This window comes from Lagenorhynchus albirostris, chromosome 19, assembly GCF_949774975.1.
Source record: "Lagenorhynchus albirostris chromosome 19, mLagAlb1.1, whole genome shotgun sequence".
NCBI classification, from domain to species: Eukaryota; Metazoa; Chordata; class Mammalia; order Artiodactyla; family Delphinidae; genus Lagenorhynchus; species Lagenorhynchus albirostris.
In genome coordinates, this window is record NC_083113.1 from 46026343 (window position 1) to 46048959 (window position 22617).

At 38.3% G+C, this 22617-nt stretch overlaps 1 protein-coding gene across 4 annotated transcripts in view; it reads left to right on the top strand.

The window, feature by feature from the left end:
* The window catches only part of AP1G1 (adaptor related protein complex 1 subunit gamma 1), an 80514-nt gene extending 59290 nt beyond the window's left edge, over positions 1 to 21224 (top strand). For 3 of the 4 annotated variants that reach the window (XM_060130009.1, XM_060130007.1, XM_060130011.1), the window contains 12 exons: positions 81 to 221; positions 959 to 1013; positions 5697 to 5819; positions 5991 to 6080; positions 6696 to 6823; positions 7847 to 7951; positions 8866 to 9007; positions 9200 to 9326; positions 13060 to 13167; positions 13288 to 13448; positions 16094 to 16192; positions 17060 to 21224. In XM_060130009.1, coding sequence (XP_059985992.1) covers positions 81 to 221; positions 959 to 1013; positions 5697 to 5819; positions 5991 to 6080; positions 6696 to 6823; positions 7847 to 7951; positions 8866 to 9007; positions 9200 to 9326; positions 13060 to 13167; positions 13288 to 13448; positions 16094 to 16192; positions 17060 to 17161 — 1381 coding nt within the window. In that variant the 3' untranslated portion in view covers positions 17162 to 21224. The remainder of the gene's footprint in view (positions 1 to 80; positions 222 to 958; positions 1014 to 5696; positions 5820 to 5990; positions 6081 to 6695; positions 6824 to 7846; positions 7952 to 8865; positions 9008 to 9199; positions 9327 to 13059; positions 13168 to 13287; positions 13449 to 16093; positions 16193 to 17059) is intronic. The other variant, XM_060130010.1, reaches the window with a different exon arrangement.
* Positions 21225 to 22617: the final 1393 nt, after the last annotated feature.

Sequence of the window (22617 nt, forward strand, 5' to 3'; positions counted from 1 at the left end):
GTGTTCAAAGACAACATACCTGGGTCTTTGTTTCATTCCCACTGTAAATATCATAACTTTTTTTCCCTCCCCCCTGCAAGGCGTGCAATGGAATTGAGTTTTGCCCTGGTAAATGGCAATAATATTCGAGGCATGATGAAGGAATTGCTTTATTTTCTGGATTCATGTGAGCCAGAATTTAAAGCAGACTGTGCATCTGGAATCTTCCTTGCTGCAGAAAAGTAAGATTTAATTTTTATATTCATTGGTAAAAAATGCTTGGAAATTTTTGGAAAGCATCTTTAAAACATGGGGGAAATGTTGTAAACATGTTTAAACATGTAACATTTATTTCAGGCTTCCCATTAGAAATTAGGTTTGAGAAGGCCATTCTAGCCAGTATCTAATGTTAAGCATTATGCTAAGACCAAAATAATCCCACTTTTATAAAATCTCCTCTTTTATCTGTTCTTTAACCTCTCATCTATGATGTCCTTTTGATGAAAAGAATAGAAAAGTTACAGCATCTGGATGGTGGTTCTGTGTAAAACTTTTAGGAAGAAGTACCTCAAGATTTTGGTAGTATGGTTGTTTCACCTCTTTTCACTGTGAATTTAAGGGAGCAAGTTTCTAGTCCTGGTGTGCCTGGGTCTCGGAAGAGTCCCTTTTCTTCTTTCTTCTCTATCCTCTCCTGTCCTGACTTTATGATTTATTTTCTGAAAAACTGGAGACAGAGTCCCCAGTTCTCAGCTCAGCAACTCCTATTGCATATTACGTGGAACATCTGAATTTGACTATGTACCACTTCATCACCCTTTGAAATGGGAATTGCTGCTAGTTTTGAAGGTAAAATGGATCCAGATATAATCACTTAACCTGTGAACCTAAAAAATGCTGTAGGACAGGATTTTTGAAAGTCACTGAGCAGAGCTTAGTTTATAGGTTCCAGTGTTTTCACCTAGTGCCATTATTTTCTCAGGTATGCACCTTCCAAACGGTGGCATATAGACACAATTATGCGCGTTCTGACAACGGTAAGTAGTGTTCTTAAGTCAACATATACTAAGGGCTGGATGTGTCGATTAACGAGTCAGACAAAGCCCTTGTTCTCATGAAGCTTATATTCTAGTGGGGGAGGTAGGAAATTCATGGGGAAATATGTAACACTCTCTTGTCAGGCAGGGGAAAATGCTATGAAAAATACTAAAGTAGCATATGGGACTATACTGATGGCAGAAGAGGATGGGATATGGGGCAGTGGGCCAGATGTCTTAGGTAGAATAGGGCAGGTCACTCAGAGGAGGTAACATTTGAGTAGAGAACTTGGTTAAATGAGGAGCTGTGCAAAGATTTGGGCGAAGAGTGTACAAATCAGAGGGAACAGTAAGTGTTGCAAAGCCCTAGGGTAGCAAACAAGCTTGACCTGTCTGGAGAGCATCAAGAAGGCCAGTGAAGCCAGTAGAGTGAGAGAGGCAGAGAATGGTAAGCTTGATGCAGGGGCTAGATTCTATAAGGCCTTACAGGAGTTAGGATTTTATTTTGAATATGATAGGAAATCATTGGAAAGTTTTGAATGGCTAAATTCTGGATTTTAAATTATGATTTTATAGAATATCCTTTCTTTGGTAGTCTTCCAGAATTTTGGAGCTTCTCAGTCGATCAATTAATAGACAGGGATTAGAGATTTAAGAGTAAAAATGAAAATGTAGTGGCATAACTATCTATGTCTAATTATGTCACCAGAAGTAAAAAACGTTGACAAAGTTGACCACATTAAAATTTAAAACTTGTATAGCAGAAGGAAAAAAAAGTCTACAAAGTTAAAAGGCAGATGACAATTAGGGGAAAAACCATTGTAACATATGACAGTGTGTTAATATTTTTAATCTATAAATACTTTACAATTAATAGGAAAAAGTGAAACACTAAAGGAAAAACTGGCATTTGAACAGACATTTGACAAAAGAAGAAATGGCTAGTTAACAGTGAAAAATACCCTTACTCTTAAAGAGATAGTAAATAAAATAAAAGTGAGGTATCATTTTTCACTTGTCATACTTTTTAATCTAATTCCTAGTGCTAGTTAGAAAATAGAGAACAGGCAGTACTTTATTAATTATGTTTTTAGGACTTTCTGTTGGAAAAATAAAAGGTCACTGTACAAAAATGTATATTACAGAAGTGTTCATCCTAATCTTATTTATAATAGGGGAAAGCTGGAAACAACCAGGAGTCTCCCAATGGGCATGGGTTAAGTAAATTATGAAACATCTGTAGGAGGGAATGATACCATTGAAATTTTTTAAATTTCAATTAAATAGTTTACCTACAATGAATTAATTTTGTAAAAGTTTAAAAGTCAGTATACTTAATTGGGAAATTATATTCTAACAAAAGATACGATGGTTTTTATAAGGCTCAAAAGAAGGGAAAAATTAGAGCTCCTGGAGAAAAATGTTTATCGAAATCAAAACCTTTTTTAAAAAATTGCTCCAACTTTTCGGTTTTCCAATCAATTTATGTTCTCTTTTTATATGATCATATGATTTTTCTTCTTCAGCCTATTGATGTGCTAGGTTAAGTTAATTGATTTTTTAAAAAATTATTTATTTAATTGAAGTATAGTTGGCTTACATTAATTGAATTTTGAATGCTGAATCAGCCTTCCATATCAGGAATAAATCCCACATGGTTGTGACATATAGGTTTTTTAATGCATTATTGTTGTATTTGATTTTCTAAGTTTTTTAAGGATATTTGCATCTGTGTTCATGAGAGACACTGGTCTATAGTTTTCTGTTACCGATGTTTTCTTTGATCCATGTGTTATTTAGTAGTGTGTTATTTAATTTCCAAATATTTGGGGACTTTTCAGCCATCTTTATGTTACTTATTTCTAGTTTAATTTTGCATGATTTCTATTCTTTTATTTATTTTAAAATATTTATTTATTTATTTTTATCTTGGTCTGCCTTGGGTCTTCATTGTGGCACGCGGGATCTTTTTGTTGTGGCACAGGGGCTCATCATTGCAGAGCTTGGGCTTCTCTCTAGTTGTGGCACAGAGGCTTCTCTCTAGTTGTGACGTTTGGGTTTTTCTCTCTCTAGTTGTGGCACGTGGGCTCCAGAGTGTGTGGGCTCTGTAGTTTGTGGCACTCAGGCTCTCTAGTTGAGGTGTGCAGGCTCAGTAGTTGTGGTGCGTGGGCTTAGTTACCACGCGGCATGTGGGATCTTAGTTCCCCGACTAGGGATCGAACCCGTGTCCCCTGCATTGGAAGGCGGATTCTTTACCACTGGACCACCAGGGAAGTCCCTCTGTTCTTTTAAATTTATTTTTAATGGCCCAGAATGTGATCTGTCTTAATGAATGTTCTGTGTGAGCTTGAGAAGAATGTGTATTCTGCTGTTGTTGAATGGCGTGGTCTATAAATGTCAATTAGATCATGTTGATGATTTCTCTTATTTAAAACACTCTGCTTGTGCTTCCCTGGTGGAGCAGTGGTTAAGAATCTGCCTGCCAATTCAGGGGGACACTGGTTCGAGCCCTGGTTCAGGAAGATCCCACATGCCATGGAGCAACTAAGCCTGCGAGCCACAACTACTGAAGCCCACGTACCACAACTACTGAAGCCCCCACGCCTAGGGCCTGTGCTCTGCAACAAGAGAACCATCGCAATGAGAAGCCCGTGCACCGCGATGAAGAGTAGCTCCCCACTCACTGCAACTAGAGAGAGCCGGCTCGCAGCAGCGAAGACCAAATGCAGCCAAAAATAACAAATAAATACAATAAATAAATTTATTTAAAAAAATAATAAAACACTCTGCTTTTTCCTATTAGGGAAGAATGTAAATATCTAAGTCACACCACTAATTACCTGCTTTTTAGCTTCTCACCTTTCCTTTTTGACCATTTCCCTAAACTTCTCCCTCTGTCTCTGTGTTTCTTTTTTTTTTTTTTTTTTTTTTTTTTGCGGTACGCGGGCCTCTCACCATTGTGGCCTCTCCCGTTGCGGAGCACAGGCTCCAGACGCGCAGGCTCAGCAGCCATGGCTTATGGGCCCAGCTGCTCCGCGGCACGTGGGATCCTCCCAGACGAGGGCACAAAGCCGTGTCCCTCTCATCGGCAGGTGGACTCTCAACCACTGCACCACCAGGGAAGCCCTGTCTTTGTGTTTCTTAACAGGAGTGGGTATCCCAGCCACCTGGGATTTTTTCTTTGTCTTTTTCCTCTCTAAAGTACACATGGGTAGGCCTGGTCTCAGTCTTGTAAATCCGATCAACTCTTCTGTCCAGTAATGGGAGATTGACCAAGGTGGGCTGATACTAGGCACAGGTTCCACTGTTTATATGTCCTGTGCAGCCTGGTTATCATCATGCTCTGATAAGGCCAAAATTTAGTTTCCTCATAGGTTAAATAGCTGTATTTTGTTTTTGTGGTTGTAAATCTCAAGATTCCACTAGTCAAGAGGACAATAAAGAGATCAAGGTTTTCTTTTTTTTTTTTAATGTGGATAATTAAATACAAAATATTTCCTATTCCTGGGACTACTTATTGGTTCTATATTTATAAACTAGTTTTTAAAGGAGTGTGAATAAACTCAGGTTTTTTATTTGTTTGTTTGCTTATTTACATATTTATTTGGCTGCGTCGGGTCTTAGTTGCAGCACACAGGATCTTCTTGAGGCACTCGGGATCTTCCGTTGTGACGTGTGGGCTCTTCATTGTGGTGCAAGGGCTTCTCTCTAGTTGTGGTGTGCGGGTTTTCTCTCTCTAGTTGTGGCACGCAGGCTCCAGAGTGCGTGGGCTCTGTAGTTTGCAGCATGTGTGCTGTCTTGTTGAGGCGCACGGGCTTAGTTCTAAGCCCTGCAGCATGTGAGGTCTTAGTTCCCCGACCAGGGATCGAACCCACGTCCCCTGCATTGGAAGGCAGATTCTTTATCACTGGACCACCAAAGAAGTCCCCTAAACTCAGGTTTTTTAAAAGTTACTATTTATTTCAGTCTCATCTTATTTAACAAGCCTTTTTGAACTGTTCATGTACACTCCTTTCTCCATCCCCCAGAGTAGCGTGACTACTATAGCTAGCTCATGTGATTTTAACACCTGTGTTGGGGAGTTGTGGGAAGGGAGAGGTGGTTGTAATTAAGTTCCCAGTGAATGTATTTCTTAAATTTTTGTAATCGTAGACCTTACCTGTTTTGAGTAGAGAAGGCTTCTTAAATTTTAAACTTTTTTTTTTTTACTTTGGACGAGGAGAAGTTTTTATTTTTTATAAAATCTTAAAACTTTAGAATATTCATTTAAATAAGACTTTAAGGGGGGAGGGATAAATTGGGAGATGGGGATTGACATATACACACTACTATATATAAAATAGGTAACTAATAAGAACCTACTGTAGAGCATAGGGAACTGTACTCAATACTCTGAAATGGCCTGTATGGGAAAAGAATCTAAAAAAAGAGTGGATATATGTGTATGTATAACTGATTCACTTTGCCGTACACCTGAAAGTAACACAACATTGTAAATCAACTATACTCCAGTAAAAAAGAAAAAGACTTTGAAGTTTGAACTGCTTATAAACATGAGAATTGGAAACAACTTTATCTTTGAGGGTGTTCTGTAGTAGTCTCCTTTGAACAGCAACAATACTAGCTAACATTTCTTATTATTACTGTGTGTTTCTAGGGGTAACTGTCCGCATTTCCTTTTAGGCAGGAAGCTATGTTCGTGATGATGCAGTTCCCAACTTGATCCAGTTAATAACCAATAGTGTGGAGATGCATGCCTATACTGTCCAGCGCTTGTACAAAGCAATTCTTGGTGATTATTCTCAGGTAAGTACTTTCACTTTTAGGGGGAAATTGCCCTTTATTTTCCTGATATACTCTTACTACTGTCACTCTAGAGGTGCCTCAGTTTTGACCTTTATGATTAGATGACCTGTGATTTGTATTAATCCTTTAAAGGACTGAAATCTTTGACAAACGGTGACTTTCTTTTGACAGCAACCTTTGGTGCAAGTAGCTGCCTGGTGTATAGGTGAATATGGAGATCTTCTTGTATCTGGCCAATGTGAAGAGGAAGAGCCTATTCAGGTACCCTTTGTCACTCTTGGTTAAGGAGGGGGAAAAACAATGTTTTTGGTTTTAAGAGAGTAGTGTTTAATCAGTTGAGATTGATTCCTTGAAAACCTTTTAAAGAAGCAATTCCAGAATTACATTGGAAAACCTGCTGATTTTTGAGTTGGAACTTACTGGGCCATTGTGAGATATTAAAACTGCGTTTAGGACCTACCCCCCATCCCATCAGACTGACTTACATTGTTTCTCTTACCCTCTGGCTGATAAGAAATGAGAGTGTATCCATGTTTCCATTTGCTCATTAAAGGACTGGATTTCAGAGAAGTTGTGGCAACAACACTTTAACTCTATGAATCTTTTTCCTTTCTTCCTCTCCTTCTGCCTTTGAAAGTCATAAAATGCCTCTCAGCCCCCAATGGGTATTTTCCATCCTTTTTACCTCCCTCCTACATGCTTCTGGTTGGTGGGTTAGGTTGTACAGTTACTCTGGCAAAGCACAGATTATGTTAGAAGCTTTGGTAATGATGATGGCAGGATTGTCTTTCTGGTGACATCCTGTGACTTAATATCAGATGTAGATATTTACAGTTAAAATTCATCTTATATTGTCTTTTTTTTTTTTCTGCACAGGTAACAGAGGATGAAGTGTTGGATATTTTAGAAAGTGTCCTAATCTCTAATATGTCCACCTCAGTGACACGAGGTTATGCCCTCACTGCCATTATGAAGCTCTCTACTCGATTCACCTGTACTGTAAAGTGAGTATGGAGAAAAAGTAGGGTGAACATGTTGTTTTGTAATTTTTAAAAACTTTATTATGGAAAATTTCAAGCAAAAGCAAAAGTAGAATAGTAAAATCAATTGCATATACTTTTATTCCTCAATAACAATCATCATTTCATGGTTAATCCTTATTTTATCTATATTTTGCTCCCTGTCATCCCCCATGCCTATTTTCTCTTTTAAAGTAGCGAAGTTATTTTCCCATATAAGGGTTCTGGTTTATTTTTTTCTTTTTACTGTTTTGACGAAAAGTCAATTCTTGGATCAGTCTCCCAGCCAAGCATATTTAAACTTAGTTCTCTTAGACCTTCTGCTTTAATTTTTTTTTTTTTTTTTTTTTTGTGGTACGCGGGCCTCTCACTGTTGTGGCCTCTCCCGTTGCGGAGCACAGGCTCTGGACGTGCAGGCTCAGCGGCCATGGCTCGCGGGCTCTTCCCAGACCAGGGCACGAACCTGTGTCCCCTGCCTCGGCAGGCGGACTCTCAACCACTGCGCCACGAGGGAAGCCCTCTGCTTTAATTTTTAATGTTAAGCCTCGTGAAGAATGGTATTTTTTACTATTTAAATTGTGAAGTAGAAGAATTTGGTGTCAGGTAATGACCTTTTGTTGAAAGAAGTCTGATGCCATGACCCACTTGTTGATAAAAGCTTACTTTAAAGTTATTAAAGAAGAGAGTGAACACTATAAATTTATTCTTTTGTAGCAAATTAATAATCGGTACTTTTGTCTAGCAAATTTTAGGGTATGAGATATTTAACAGACAAAATCTAGTATTACAACTAGAATAAGTATGATGGTAATAAGTATGATGGTCTTGAGCTATATGTCAGATGAATGAACATAAAGGAAAAGTGTTTTGTTTTTGAAAAGTTATGTACATTAAGAAAAGAGCATTTCAAAATTTTAACCAGAACCCTCTGTTTCAAACATTATTCTCTCTGCTTGTTTATGAACTTTCTTTTGGGTATTTGAATTTGTTTGTCATTTTATCCCAAAGCCGAATTAAGAAAGTGGTTTCCATCTATGGAAGCAGCATTGATGTGGAGCTCCAGCAGAGGGCAGTAGAATATAATGCACTTTTTAAGAAATATGACCATATGAGGTAAGTAAAAGAAAGTAAACAATGCATGTGCCTCTTAGCATCTCAAACAAATTGTCACGATAAACCCGTAAAGGAGATTCATCCCTCGTGCTTTATTAGCCAGACTTCACAACTCTGTTTAGTTCTAACTGCTTGGCCCCTTGTGTTTTGTCCATCTTCTATTCTGCCTAGCCTCTAAAGAAATAAGTGAACTATGTTCCTTTAGTCCCCTTCTCACCTTTCTTTTGGTAGAGAAAGTTTGCTTCATTTTCCATTTTATTTGGTGAAGAAGTGGGAGTTGTTTTTTTCTCAAGAGAATTGCATTCAGATATCATTACTATTAACATTTTGGTGTGCAGTGTCTTCTGTTATGCAGTATCTTTTTTCCCTCTTCTGTTATGCAGTATCTTCTTTTTTTTTTTTTTGCGGTACGCGGGCCTCTCACTGTTGCGGCCTCTCCTGTTGCGGAGCACAGGCTCTGGACGCGCAAGCTTAGCGGCCATGGCTCACAGGCCCAGCCGCTCTGCGGCATATGGGATCTTCCCGGACCGGGGCACGAACCTGTGTCCCCTGCATCGGCAGGCGGGCTCTCAACCACTGTGCCACCAGGGAAGCCCCAGTATCTTCTTAATTGGAAACTGCTAATACGTACTTACTTGCTGTTCTTTCATTCCAATTTCTCTATCACTGAGAATTCCCAGTGTCTTGGGATTTAGAGGGACAGTTTGTCCATTCAGTGTTTCTTGCCTGCCCTTAATCCAGCCAGGAATTTAGGTCATGTATTCTTGTAATCCAGCTTCTGTTTTAGTGTCTGTGTTGGGATGTGGGTAGGGGAGATGTCTCTACATGTTTGGCTCCAATATAGTTACAGTGATTGTTTTGGGTAGGGAAGCTAGGTTAACTGCCTAGAATTTAACCACTTCAGATTCTTTCAGGTCTGCTCTGCTTGAGAGAATGCCTGTCATGGAAAAAGTAACCACAAATGGCCCTACTGAGATTGTGCAGACAAATGGAGAGACAGAACCAGCTCCTCTAGAGACCAAGCCACCACCCTCTGGGCCACAGCCCACCAGCCAGGTAGCTTTTCCCTTGCTTATCTGGGGATCTTCATGATCTTATAGTTCCTTAGAACCTATCTCTTAGCTGATACCTTTCAGTGTTCCTGGATTGATTGATGGTTCTCTTCCTTATTTTTAAGTGTTGAAAGGGCTTTGCATCAGATACAGATTAGGCAATGACTAATGAATAAGATTTTATTTCCTTGTTTAGGCCAATGATTTATTGGATTTGTTGGGAGGAAATGACATAACACCTGTCATTCCAACTGCACCTACAAGCAAACCAGCTTCTGCTGGTGGAGAACTTCTTGATTTGCTGGGAGACATCAACCTTACAGGTGAGGTCAGACTAGAGTTATTTCATGCTTGGTTAGGGATAAGGGCCTTAGGGAAAAACTGTACTGAACATAGCCTTTCTATCTAGCACATGAAACAGTTGAAGATGGGAGAGGCTAAGTGAAAAGCAAGAGTCTTCACAACATCTGGGATATGTTGCCATACTAATACTCTAGAGATAATTAATAGGGATTCCTTAAAGTCTAATTTTTAATTTTTTGGAGAGTAAATTACTCATAGCATTTTAAGATAGAAAGGACTGTCTCAGGTTAGAAAAGAAACACATCCCAAGAAATACATTACTTTTTCTAGGTTTCTTTCTACTCATGGTTAGTTTCCAAGAACTGTGGCCGTTTGTAGAGAGTGGAGAGATGTCAACTGTTTTCCTCCTTCCCTCTCTCTCCCTGTCTCTCACCTTGGTATTAAAGCAATGGAAGGAGAAAGTCATCCATGGTTATAATATTCAAATATAACTTTTCATTTGGGAATATCTTTTCTTTATTTATATGTAGTAGACATTTGTAATTAATGTGTTCAGAGATATTGTGAACACAAGAGTTCAAGAGAGTCCAAGAGGGCTTCCCTGGTGGCACAGTGGTTAAGAATCCGCCTGCCAATGCAGGGGACATGGGTTCAAGCCCTTGTCCGGGAAGATCCCACATGCTGCAGAGCAACTAAGCCCGTGCCACAACTACTGAGCCTGCGCTCTAGAGCTCGTGAGCTACAACTACTGAACCTGTGTGCCACAACTACAAAAGCTCACATGCCTAGAGACCATGCTCCACAACAAGAGAAGCCACCACAATGAGAAGCCTGCGCACCGCAACAAAGAGTAGCCCCCCACTCACCGCAACTAGAGAAAGCCCGCGTGCAGCAATGAAGACTCAACACAGCCAAAAATAAATAAATTTTTTAAAAAAAGAGTCCAAGAGTATCACTGTAGCCTATAATTTCTAATCTTAAGTGACTTCTTTAAAAGTATAATGGAGAGTTACAGCATACATGACCTTACGTAGAAAACAGCCATAGGATAAAGTTGTTGAATGCTCATCTAGACTGGCTATCACAAGCTAAATGATTTTTTTCCTAACGTAGCAGCCTCCCAGAGCTTATGGTTTGTATTTGTCTTAACAGAATTTAGAAATGTTACTTGTCATGTACTTAGAGCCATTTACAAATAGTCATTTTCAAATCTTGAGATGCCAAAGCTATCCTAGATATATGGAAAAACAAAAACAATCCCATGTTTAAAACATAGTGTATGGGGAATTCCCTGGCAGTCCAGTGGTTAGGACTATGCTTTCACTGCTTAGGGCCTGGGTTCAGACCCTGGTCAGGGAACTAGGATCCTGCAAGCTGTGCGGCATGGCCAAAACAAACCGTAGTGTATAGATGATATGCTTTATTTATTAACATAATAGCATTTCCATGTTAGTACATAATCTTACCAATTATAATTTTAAATGGTTGTCTAATATTTCATTAAGAAGTTTGAACCATTATTTATTCAGTTCCTTACTATTGGGCATTTTGTTTGTTTCCAGATTTTTCTTATCATAACTGATGCCTCAACATATCGTTATTACATAAATTTGTCCAAATTTATTTTGGGTTTACATTCTTAGGCTAAGTTAGGCTTAATCTGTCTGAATCTGTTTAAAGTAAGAAGGATAAATACTTAACGTCATAGGGTATTGTGAGGAACAGTGACTTAGTACATGCATGACACATAGTAGGCACTTGGTAAATGTTATTTATTGTTTCCTCAATGTATATGGCCATGAGTTTCACTGTATAGTCATAAATATTATCATCTTTTTTAAAAAGCCCTAACAGTTGAAAGATTGATGCTATCATTTTGTTAATTTTTATTTTTTCATTCAAGGGAATGTTTTATATTTATCCATATGTGCATTATACATGAATTTCCTTTTCGTACGTTCCTTTTGTATCCTTTAACTCATTTATCATGGGGTCTTAATGTTTTGTTTTTGTTCTGACTTTCTTGTTTTTCTAGTCTTAAATGAAAAAGTAAAATGATAAAATGTTAAAAAGTCTAGATTTTCCTTTCCTTATTCATAATGAGTTTAAACACGTTTTCCCATTTTTTTAATTTTTAAGTAAAAAAATTTTAAGTTCTAGATTCTTTAAGCCATCATTACAGTCATATCGTAATGCACAGTAATTTAAATCAGTAGAAAGTAGGAAATAAATTTAGTATGAGCTTTTAGAGGAACTGGAGCAGTGAGTTTCTGTTGTTTCTCAAAACTACGTATTGTACCATTGCAGGAGGAAAAAAGCTAAAATTTGGGGGACTTAGGGACTCATATGTTGCCTGTGTGTCTTGGGTAGCCTGTGATTTTCCATGGGAACACGTTTCTAAAATTGTTTTGAAAATGGAAATTGTGGGAAAATTACTAGATTAGATTTATAAAAACTAGGATAACTATATGAATATTTGTTTATATTCTTCATTGGTAATCTGCTTGACTGCACATCCTGTGGTGTCCACATTTGTTTTAGCTCCTTGTGCTTTGCTTAGCCATATGTATTTCTACCTTCCTTGCTAATTTTTAGTATGTGATTTTTTTTCTAGTGTACTTGGGCATTATTTTTTTTAAGCTAATTCAGCCTTTATTTCATTTTGTGAATTTTTTAAATGGTATAATTTCAGTTAATTTTATAAGTAGTTTGAAACCTATTTAAGCATAAAATGCATTCTCTTTCTTTTGCTGAATTTTCTTATGCCTCTTCTTAGAATCTTGATTTCTGTTAGTTCATGATCACGTTCTATCCCTGGCCCTCCTTAACTTGTTCTTATTTGGAAGGATCAAATAAGTATGATAATCTGATGATTTCTTTCCCCCACTCCACACCACCTCTCCCAGGGTGTGTGTGTGTGTTAAAATTAATAAATGCCTTGATCTACTTAGCTTGTAAAATAAAATGTTACTAAGAGAGTTGACATTCCCTGTGTACTGCCTTATCTCCTTCCCTCTTGATCCCAGAGGTAACTACTCTCTATTCTAAAATAGTGTTAGCTTTGGTGTTTACCATTCATGTGTATGTCTAGAATGATACAGTGTGTAGTATTGTTTTGCCATTTTTTGCCTTTTTAGAACTGGTATCCAACTGCATGTGTACTTTTATATCTTGCTTTTTTTTGCTAAACATTGTATTTGTGAATAATCCATGTTAAGTGCATTTCTAGTGCATTCACATTTTTACTGCTGTATATGTATAGTATTTTATTTTGTCAGTGTACCACAATTTACTTACCCATTATTTTGATGATGGACATTTTGTTTCCAGAATTTCATTGTTAGAAATTATCTTGCTATGCACACTTTTTGTAACATGTCTCCCTGTGTAAATATGCAAGAATTAATCAAAGCAGTCCTTCTTTTGTGAAATGCTTGTTCACTTCTCTTACCACTTTTAAATTAGGTTAACTTTTTTCCTTATTTATTTGTAAAAGATATTTATAGTTCTGAGTAATCATCCATTTGTTATTTTGTAGCATACATTTTCTTCTGCCTTTGGTCTATTTTTTTATGTTTTTTTTTAATGAACAGAAGTTATTCATTTTAAAGTATTTGAATTTTTAGTTATTTTTGCATCTTGTTTAAGGCATCCTTCCCTTAATTTGAGATCATGATAATTTTCTTCCATATTTTCTTGGTGAGATTTGTCATTCTGGCTAAGATTGACCTAACTTTGGGATGTTTCATTTAGGTGCTCCAGCTGCTGCTCCCGCCCCTGCCTCAGTCCCACAGATATCCCAGCCCCCCTTCTTGTTGGATGGGCTTTCATCACAGCCTCTCTTCAATGACATTGCTACAGGTACGATCACTGGTGTTATCATCATTAGAGCAATGAGAGATAGTTGTTGAAGAAAGGAAGTAATAATTTTGCAAGCATTAGGCTGACTACAATTAGACTGATCTCCCTGTGCTTTCCCAGGCATCCCCTCCATCACAGCATACAGTAAGAATGGCTTGAAGATAGAATTCACCTTTGAACGGTCAAACACCAACCCCAGTGTCACAGTGATAACGATACAGGCCTCCAACAGCACAGAGCTGGACATGACGGACTTTGTTTTCCAGGCTGCAGTACCAAAGGTACTATAATTGTCTTCTTGGCCTTTTTCCTTGAATTAAAAATCGGCGGATTATTTTTTATGTATTTGGTAAGGGATATATTTTAATGTTCAGAGATTAAACTAAATTTGCAGATTTAACTCAAACTAACAGTAATTAACTATTATGGTTCATTAAAGCATGTCATTTTTTTTTTAACTAAGCATGTCATTTTTAATGAATACTTTCTGCTTAGTCAAAAATATTCTTACAGTTAGTATTGTCTACAATGGATAAAGGAAGGGCAGCCTAATAGCGACAGAGCAGAATTCTACAAGGTGATTCATTAATGCTCAGGGCACTGAGGATAGGTTGGGGTTCAGTATTACAGTGGTAAAGACCTAAAAAGCACAAATTGTAATGTGGAATTAAAGTTCAATCAAGATGAGAGACTTCATGTATTTGATATTCTCTTCTAGTCACTGGATCAGAATTAAAAGTTTTTGCCTCTTGATAATGTGAGAGAAACATTCCTCCTTCATTAACATCTAGTTTACTATTGATGCAATGACTGCTTGTTTTTGTAAATTGAAGTTTTGTTTATACCAAATCTTAGTTTAAGGAGTGTTTATGTTCATCATTGAATAATGAAAAGTTTTGAAAAAGGAAAATGTAGAATGAGGAGTGGGCAAAATTTTTCTGTAAAAGACGAGATAGTGAGTATTTTAGGCTATATGCTGTCATAGTGCCAAAACTGTCATGGGCGATATATAAAGGTGGTGGCTCTGTTCCAATAAAACACTTGCAGAAAGAGGTGTCAGTTCATTCTTGGCCCATGGACCATATTTTACCAACCCCTGGGATAGATTAGGCTAATCTGATCTTTTCAGTGACATGTGAAGTATGACATTCAGACAACACAATTTTGGAAATTGAAGACCTTTTACTTGTGGTTACTGCTGACTTTGCAACCTTCTTTACTTGGATTTTTAGGAGTCAGAATAATGTAGATGTTTTACAAGCAGTAGAGTTAGTGGTTTCAATACTAGTTGTATGACATTAAGCAGGTTACTTAATCTCTATGCCTCAGTGTCTTCATTTGCAAAGGGGGTGTGTCATCGTGATATCTAATTCATAGGGTTCCTTTGAGGAATAAATGAGTTTTATGTGCCAGGTACTGTTTTAAGCACTTTTCATATGTTCGGTGCTCAGTAAATGTTAGTTGCTACAACTTAGAGTTTTATACTTATTATTTTACGCTGCGGTTCTAGCAACATACTGTCTCTGCTTTAAAGTATGGCCTTCTTCTTGGTGTTGTACTATACAATGCCTATTTGCATATCATGATGTATCTTGAACTTCAAAACGTTGTATTTCGTAGATTCTACTAATACTATTTTTACTTTTTGTTATTTCTGAAATTGAGGTACGTTTTAAAATTGATACCCTTGTCATAGTTTCATTGGCAGCCTATTTTCTTTCTCAGTGGTACATAAAATAATGGTGTGAATTACAGTTGATGCCATCTAACATTTAATGAAATAAATGTAAATAAATGAATTTTAGCTTACATAATTTATCTTGACAGTAGACTTATGAATAAGTCCCAAAGTAATAAACCTGTGCATTGAGATTAAATTTCTGCTTTTATAATTTTTGGCCTTAGAGAAGACCTAGACCCACGAACCTCCTTCCCTCCTTTCTTCCTTCCCTCCCTCTCTTTCTCTCCCCTTTGCCCTTCTCTCTTTTCTCTCCCTCCATCCCTTTCTTTCTCTCTCCCCCTCTTCTCTTCTTTCTCTTTCTCTCTCTCTAATTCTCCTCTCTCTCTAATATTTTAGGAGACTAAACTTTCAGGAAAATTTTTGTAACCCTAGTCTGTAAAATAGCTGCATACATACTATATGGTGCTAACTATGACTTACCTGTCTTGCTCACAGCTCTTTTATCTCTCTTCCCTGTAAACAAACAAACAAAATCCACCAGCACTCAATAAATTATGGTGTTTGGCTTTTCCAGGTCTTTTGCTGTATGGGTTAGTTCTGCACATAATTTTTCTGTTAGGGCTTTGTGTCCCCAATGTAGAAATCCTGATGTGTTCCACATACGTATTAACAAACTGGCTTTTTTCAGCTTTTCCTTTACCTCTGTCCTGTAGGAGTAACCCTTGACACATTCCAGATTATATAGGCTTTAGAAAACAAAGGTTCAAGTCTCTGATCCCAACCGTCCAAATACACAAAAGTTTGAAGGCGTGTAGTTGGTGACTAGTGTGCTGGTTTACTATTTTTAGAAACCTTTTCATTTCTTTCTAGTTTTTTTTAACCGCAGGGACCCATTTTTTTTGTTGCTGTTGTTTTTTGTTTTGTTTTTTTAGTTACATAGTTGATCAGTTACTATTAACTGAGGTTGCCAGAACGAGAATTGGTTACTTTTTGAAAAGTGGTAGGCTAAAGTTGCTTCTACCAGGAAGGAAAGAGTAGCTCATTGCTAGAAACAATGGCGTTTTATAAATGCCATGAAGTGATAGCCCACATGCTGTGAATTGCTGATATCTGAAAAACAAATAGAATTTAGTAGTAGGTAAATCTGGTAATTGAACCATCATCTGCGTGTCTGACTGTATTTGTTGACATCTCTGACATAGTGTTAAGTGTATTTTTCTGAAGAGTGCCCTTTGTTCCCCCCAGACATTCCAGCTGCAGCTTCTGTCTCCTAGCAGCAGCATCGTCCCAGCATTTAATACGGGGACCATCACACAAGTCATTAAAGTTTTGAACCCACAGAAGGTGAGTAGCACAGTTGAAGACATTATCTGAGCAAGGTGTAAGCATATTCCCTGAAATAAAATTTGCTTTGTTTCTCAAAGGTTTTTCTGACTCACAGCAGAAAAGAAATCTTTTTAAATGTCTGGTCTAACCTCCTTGTTCTTTTGTAGATAATAAGTGAAGCCCAGACACACAAAATGGTTTAGTGGCATCTCATTAAAATGCACACTTAGAGGACTTCCCCACGGTCCAGTGGTTAAGACTTCACCTTCCAATGCAGGGAGTGTGGGTGTGATCCCTGGTCGGGGAGCTAAGATCACACATGCCTCATGGCCAAAAAACCAAAACGTAAAACAGAAGCAATATTATAACAAATTCAATAAAGACTTTAAAAATGGTCCATATCAAAAAAAAAATCTTTAAAATGCACATTTAAAGATTTCTCTATTTAGAGGCTTAAAAGTCTAGGTTTTTGCATGGGGAGGGGGGGACAAAGCAACCAGTATATCTGAATGTAGAGCATAAGATGAGTACGTTTACCTCATTTTTCTAGAAAATTGGATACAAGGGTTGAATCTTGAGAAAAGTACTTAGCAAATGTTTCTGTGAAAATACTCCTGAGTGGTTCTGTCCTGTTAATGTGGTTCTAGGATTGAAGCCAACAGTGAGTTCTGGAGATGCATTTTCTCTACTTGACTGCATGATGTTGGCTAATAGCTAGAGTATTAGGTGGTTTTTGTTGTTGTTTTTTGCCTGTGTTTCATTTTTAAGAGAATTCTGCTTTAAAATAATATGTGTTTTCTAAGATTAAAAGTCTATTTGTAGACTGTACAGATTCTAAAGATTTTATTTCAGTGTGTAATTTTTTATTGTCTTTTCTTCTGACAGCAACAGCTGCGAATGCGGATCAAGCTCACATATAATCACAAGGGCTCAGCAATGCAAGATCTAGCAGAGGTGAACAACTTTCCCCCTCAGTCCTGGCAATGAGGGTCCAGCACCATTCTCATTCTTATCCCACTCAATCAAAGGAACTCTGGGAAGGAGATTATGATCACTGCAAGTCCCCCCCAACTGTACCATGGGCATGAGGAGCTGAAGAGAACTGTTGAGGAGGATTTTCCTAAAGTTATTGCTGACCTTGAAGCATTGTTAAAGACTAATCTCCTCTCCTCCACTGTTGAGGCCGGCTGCTTCTGGAGGCTACTTTGCACTCTTCCTCCTCCTCTCCTTTTTCTGCACTTCTCCACCCCTCCTACATTTACAGCCAGAATCAACATTCCCTGAGCCCCTGAGGAAATAAGCAGCTGGTCTGGAGGAGAGGACTGGAATTCATGGCAAGAAGACACTCACTCTGTCTCTGCAGCAAAGAGTTGCCCCTTCTTTTTACTGTGTTTCTCTGTGGGTGAGGTGGGGTATTTACTCCTCACTAGCTGGGTTACCATCTTCAGGCGCTTTTTACATCTGGCATTGAGAACGGAAATGTAACGGTGGACATGAGGGAGCCCTGCCTTTTTCTACTGGTTCCCCCAATGTTTGAAAGAGGCATTAGGCTCCTGGTAGCCTTTTCTGTGCATTGCTGTATACACACAGACACACACATGTATGTATGTTTGTTACCAAGAACTGGTCAGACCTTGAAAGGTTATTTGTAAACACTGGACAGATGCAGTTAAAAAGAGCTTTTGTTTAGATTTGGCATGAAGGATATGGTGCTCTATTTGTAATAGAAACTTCAAAGGCTCTTCCAGCCCCCCTTTCTCTGCATTCTTTAGCTGTAGTCATGAGTACTCTCCATGATTTTCAAAATTGATTCCCCTTAAAGTGCAAAGTGGACGATTTACAAAAGGTATATTAATAGTTATTAATGCCCCTATTCCCACTACAAATTTTAAAGTTTCTCCCAAACCCATGACTTGCCTGAACTATGGTAAATGGGTGGAAAGAGGAGTTTGCCACTTTTAAAGTACAGACTCCTTAACAAAAGCACCTTTGCCCACAGGAAGAGTGAGTATCTGATTCACTCTAGAGCATATTGGAGTCATCTTCTCCATTACTCCAAATCTCCCTTTTTATTTCCTGAGCCTGGCTTGGACCTTGGCATTCCGTTTGAATTCCTTCTTCTAACTGGAACATTTGTGTTGTATCTGTAACACTGGCACTGAAATAAAGACCACGCAGTTAAAGAAATCTTTCCTATATCGTACTTTATGGTGTTGGAATGAAGCCTTGTAGCTTCCTTGCCCCCTATGTCAGAGGAAGTCTTATAGACACCATAGGGTAGGAATATCCTTTCCTGAGTGCGAGAAGTTGGTCTTTCATCTTACGAGTATCTGCATCAAAGACTTGAGATCTGGAGCTTTTTAAACTAGTGAGAGTACCGAGTGCTTTTAGAAAGGACCCTCATGTTATCAAACCTTAACACTGAGTTGCTGGCATGAGGTAAGGTGACTCTCCTGTGGCACGTGTTGAATGTACTGTGTATGTTCAGGTGCACAGGTGCCATGTCTGATGTACTAAAGAAAAGCAAAAGTCAGGCCCACCTTGCTCTTAAAACATTTGCAATCATTACTGTATTGAGTACAGTATAAGGACCACTTTGGCTTTGGTCTTAAAACTGGATACAGATATCCATTTTTTCCCCCTCCATTTCACCAAGCCTTTACTTAAAATCTTCAGTGTCTTGTCAAATCTAGCTCTGTATCAGATGCTAGATTATTCCTAACATTTGACAAACTGGAGTTGAACTAAAGGCTCCAAAGGGGGAACTTTCTGGTCTTATTTTAGTATTTAAGAGCAAGATTTGCTAAAACTTATTCTACTGGGTAAATGGTTGACTGAGTCAAGAACAGGATATTACCTTGTGCGTAGTTTTCAGTAAAGTAATTGTGGTCTAGTGTGTGTTTCAAACAACTGCTCTGCCTGTGTGATGAAAAATAGTCTTTAAAGGTTTCTTTGCAGACTGATTTCATTGGATGGATACTTAATGCTGTGAAACGTGATAGGATTAACATAATATTGGTGGATTTCTTGAATAGAATTTGTCTAACATTCCTCTTGTGGTTGAGGCTTTATTTTCTCTCTCACGTTTATAGTTAACCAGCTCAAGTTTCTTTAGTTGAACTGATTTGAATCTCAGAAATTTGCTGAAGATCATGCTATGAGACAGTGCTAGCTAATGGGGCTGGAAAGGGTCTACTCTCAGAACAAAGTGTCTCCTTGCGTGAATGTAGTTTTGAGGTAGAGTTATGTGATCATCCATAGCTTTGTCTAGACAGGGTAAAAATCATGGCCTTAACACAAAGGGTGCTGTGTAGAATATGAAATGATTCCAGAGAGTGAACCTGAGCACCGTATTGAAGGACTAGCGGCCAGGTAACTAACTGCCTAGGATACTGATGGTTGTGAAGACTGTTTCAAATGATTGGATCTTTGAAAGCTTCAGTGTGCCTTAGTTTCTAGGATCAGAATTCGTTCTCCTCTCATTTGGCCGTGCTGCTAAAGGAGAAATCTCTTAATTTCTATGAATACTTGCACATTTCAGTTATTTCTTTCCCTAGTATAACCATTCACGGGGGAGCAAAATTGTTTAGATTTACAACTTCAGAGCCATTGTGAGAAAAGGGTGATTTCCATGGCTGTTTTCATAACTCCAGGGTGATAAGCAGTGAGCCTAAACACACTTACTTGGACAATTTCACATGCACTTTTACCTCATTTTTTCCCCTCTTCCAGAGTAGTTTTTATTCTGTACTCCCTCCCCACCCCCACAGTAATCCTAAAGGAGAATTTGTCTAAGTAATCTCAGAAAACTGTAGGAAGGGTGCTCTACCCGAGAAGCTTCTCCCACTATGCTCCGGTGCTGTTACCTCGAGGTAATTTGGACAGCCATGGAATGTTTCATGCTCTGTATAGTGATTATCTGTTCATTTTAAGGTCTTTCTAATTTAAAGAAACATTCCTCACTGTAACATTTGGGAGGGGATTCTTCCCTCTTGTAGATTAAAGATGTGCTTCATACCCCTTGTTTGTCCCATTTATATAAGAAAACTGTCTAGCACTAACGGTTTGAGTATTTCCGTCTACTATATAACATGCTTTCCATTTTTATGTTGTTCTGAGAGGTTGGAAATTAGGGGATACTGTTTTCAAGGTTCAACTTCATTATCTTCTGCATTGGAAAGTATTTGGGCTATGAGAACTAGGGGAAGGAAAGTTTGAATGCGTATGTTTTTTTCTAGTGAATGTGTATTACCCACATTGTCCTAAACAGAGAGTGAGCTAGAGAGCAAAAAGTGGATACTCACGAGCTTTGTGGTTGGTGGAGAGGTGGTACACGTCTGTGCACTCAGGAGTTTGGGAATGGGGAGGATCACTGAAAAGAGACGTGCTCAGAAAGTCCTGAAGTTTAAAACACTTTGACCAGCTCTGGCTCAGGAGGGTGGGCCTGCTTGTAGAACTGGAAGTGAATAACTCTTTTTCAAGCAATAGCGGTGAGTGGGTCCCATCTACAGGGTTCCAGGACCTGGAACATTCAAACAGAAGAAAAGGCTGAAGCAGCATGCACAGTTGCTTCTTGAACTTCCACGAGGCTGATTCTGACTTCAACATGGAACATTGGAGTTTTGTTTTTGTTTTTGTTTTTGGAACCTGCTGTTGCGCTTTGTGTGTTTTGTTTTTGTTTTCTCTTTGGGGGCTTCATGGGAAAGAGCTTCTGAACTCTTTCCTTTGTGAACTCCCACTATGTCCCTGTATAGTCCCTTTTCTTTCATAATGTTGTAAGTTACATTTTCATTAAGCCCCATCACATCTTCTTTACTGTAAAAATATTAAAAGGCTGTTTCCAGGCGGGACGGCTAATGAAGTTCTAATTATTGCAGACATATTTTTGAGATGTAAAAAAAATTTTAAATTAAATGATAAGTCTTAGAGGCGAGAGGAATAAAATGGATGTAAACATTTACATGGGATGCATTAGAATTCTGCTGTGTGTATTGTCTTTTGGTTGAAACAAATTATGAACAGTGACTAATAAAAAGTCAATACTCAATGATTTAAATTTTGCTTCCTCACTTCTTACAAGTGGATTAGAGAAGCCTTTGATGAGTTCTTATTCCAGAGCTTTGAGCTAAACTTACTGACCTGTTAATGTTCCTTTTACACAGAAATCTCACCAAAAGAGGAACTTGAACAAATTTTTAAAAACTTGAAGTTACAGACAGTGAAAAGTGCAGTTGGAAATTTTAACTAGTGATTGTTTCCATGCTGGTATTCTCCACATGGGTGAATTCTCAAACAAGGCAAATAAATCATGTCAAGATGAATTGTGTGTTAGAGGTGGTCATGAACTTTTAGTTTAAAGCGTCTATTTGTGACTTGTTCAAGTTTATCTGTGTCTAAGAAGAGGAAGGCTTGACCAGCCAAATGAATTCTGTTTCATGATCTATTTTATATGAACTCTTCCATAGAAGTGAGAGTGGTTGAAAGTTGGGAGCTTATGTGTTCTAGTACTCAGATGATCCCTGATAGTCCCTTATTGAAAAGAGGGAGAGTGTGATAGTTAGCCCCCTAACTGAGAAGTAGAAGGAAGTAGGCCTTGGCAATTATCTAATTTATGCAGAAGTGCCCTTTGGTGCTGTTTGATAAGTGACATTTCTATAATCTTATATGTGGCTTAGTTAAAATTCATCTTTGTTTCTAATATTAAATTTACTTGACACCTTCATCTCCATGTAACGAGAGGAAAATATAAAAGCTGCGGTAGAAAACGTTAGCCAGTAACAGACTCTAGACATTTACTTAATACAGTGAACAGTGTTCAGATTTGAACTTCCATCCAGAAGGACCAAATTAATTTTTATCACTTTTTTATTTTGGGGTACACGGGCCTCTCACTGTTGTGGCCTCTCCTGTTGCGGAGCACAGGCTCCGGACGCGCAGGCTCAGCGGCCATGGCTCATGGGCCCAGCTGCTCCGCGGCATGTGGGATCTTCCCGGACCGGGGCACGAACCCGTGTCCCCTGCATCGGCAGGCAGACTCTCAACCACTGCGCCACCAGGGAAGCCCAGTTTTTATCACTTTTCTAAAGTATTTTTCATGCTATTTCCTTCCCTAGTTCAGTTGTCCCCATATTCAACAATACAAAAATGTTCAAGGAAAAAAAATCCTTCAAACCTGGAAGCCAGGTAAATACAGCCTGTTTATTTGAAACTAAAATAAGGAATATCTAAATCTGCTCAATCTGTGGTAGAAATAACAAAGGATTTAGGCCTAAAGATGACTTGTGATCATCAAAGGAGTGGGAACTAGCTATAAAGAAGCAAATGTAGTAAGCTCTTATGGCTCCTCTACCAAAATCTTACAGACGTGAACTCCCCTTCTCCACACCTTCTTTCCATTTTGTAGTGAAGATTAGGAAGAGCTCCTGGGATAAAGTGTGTGTGTG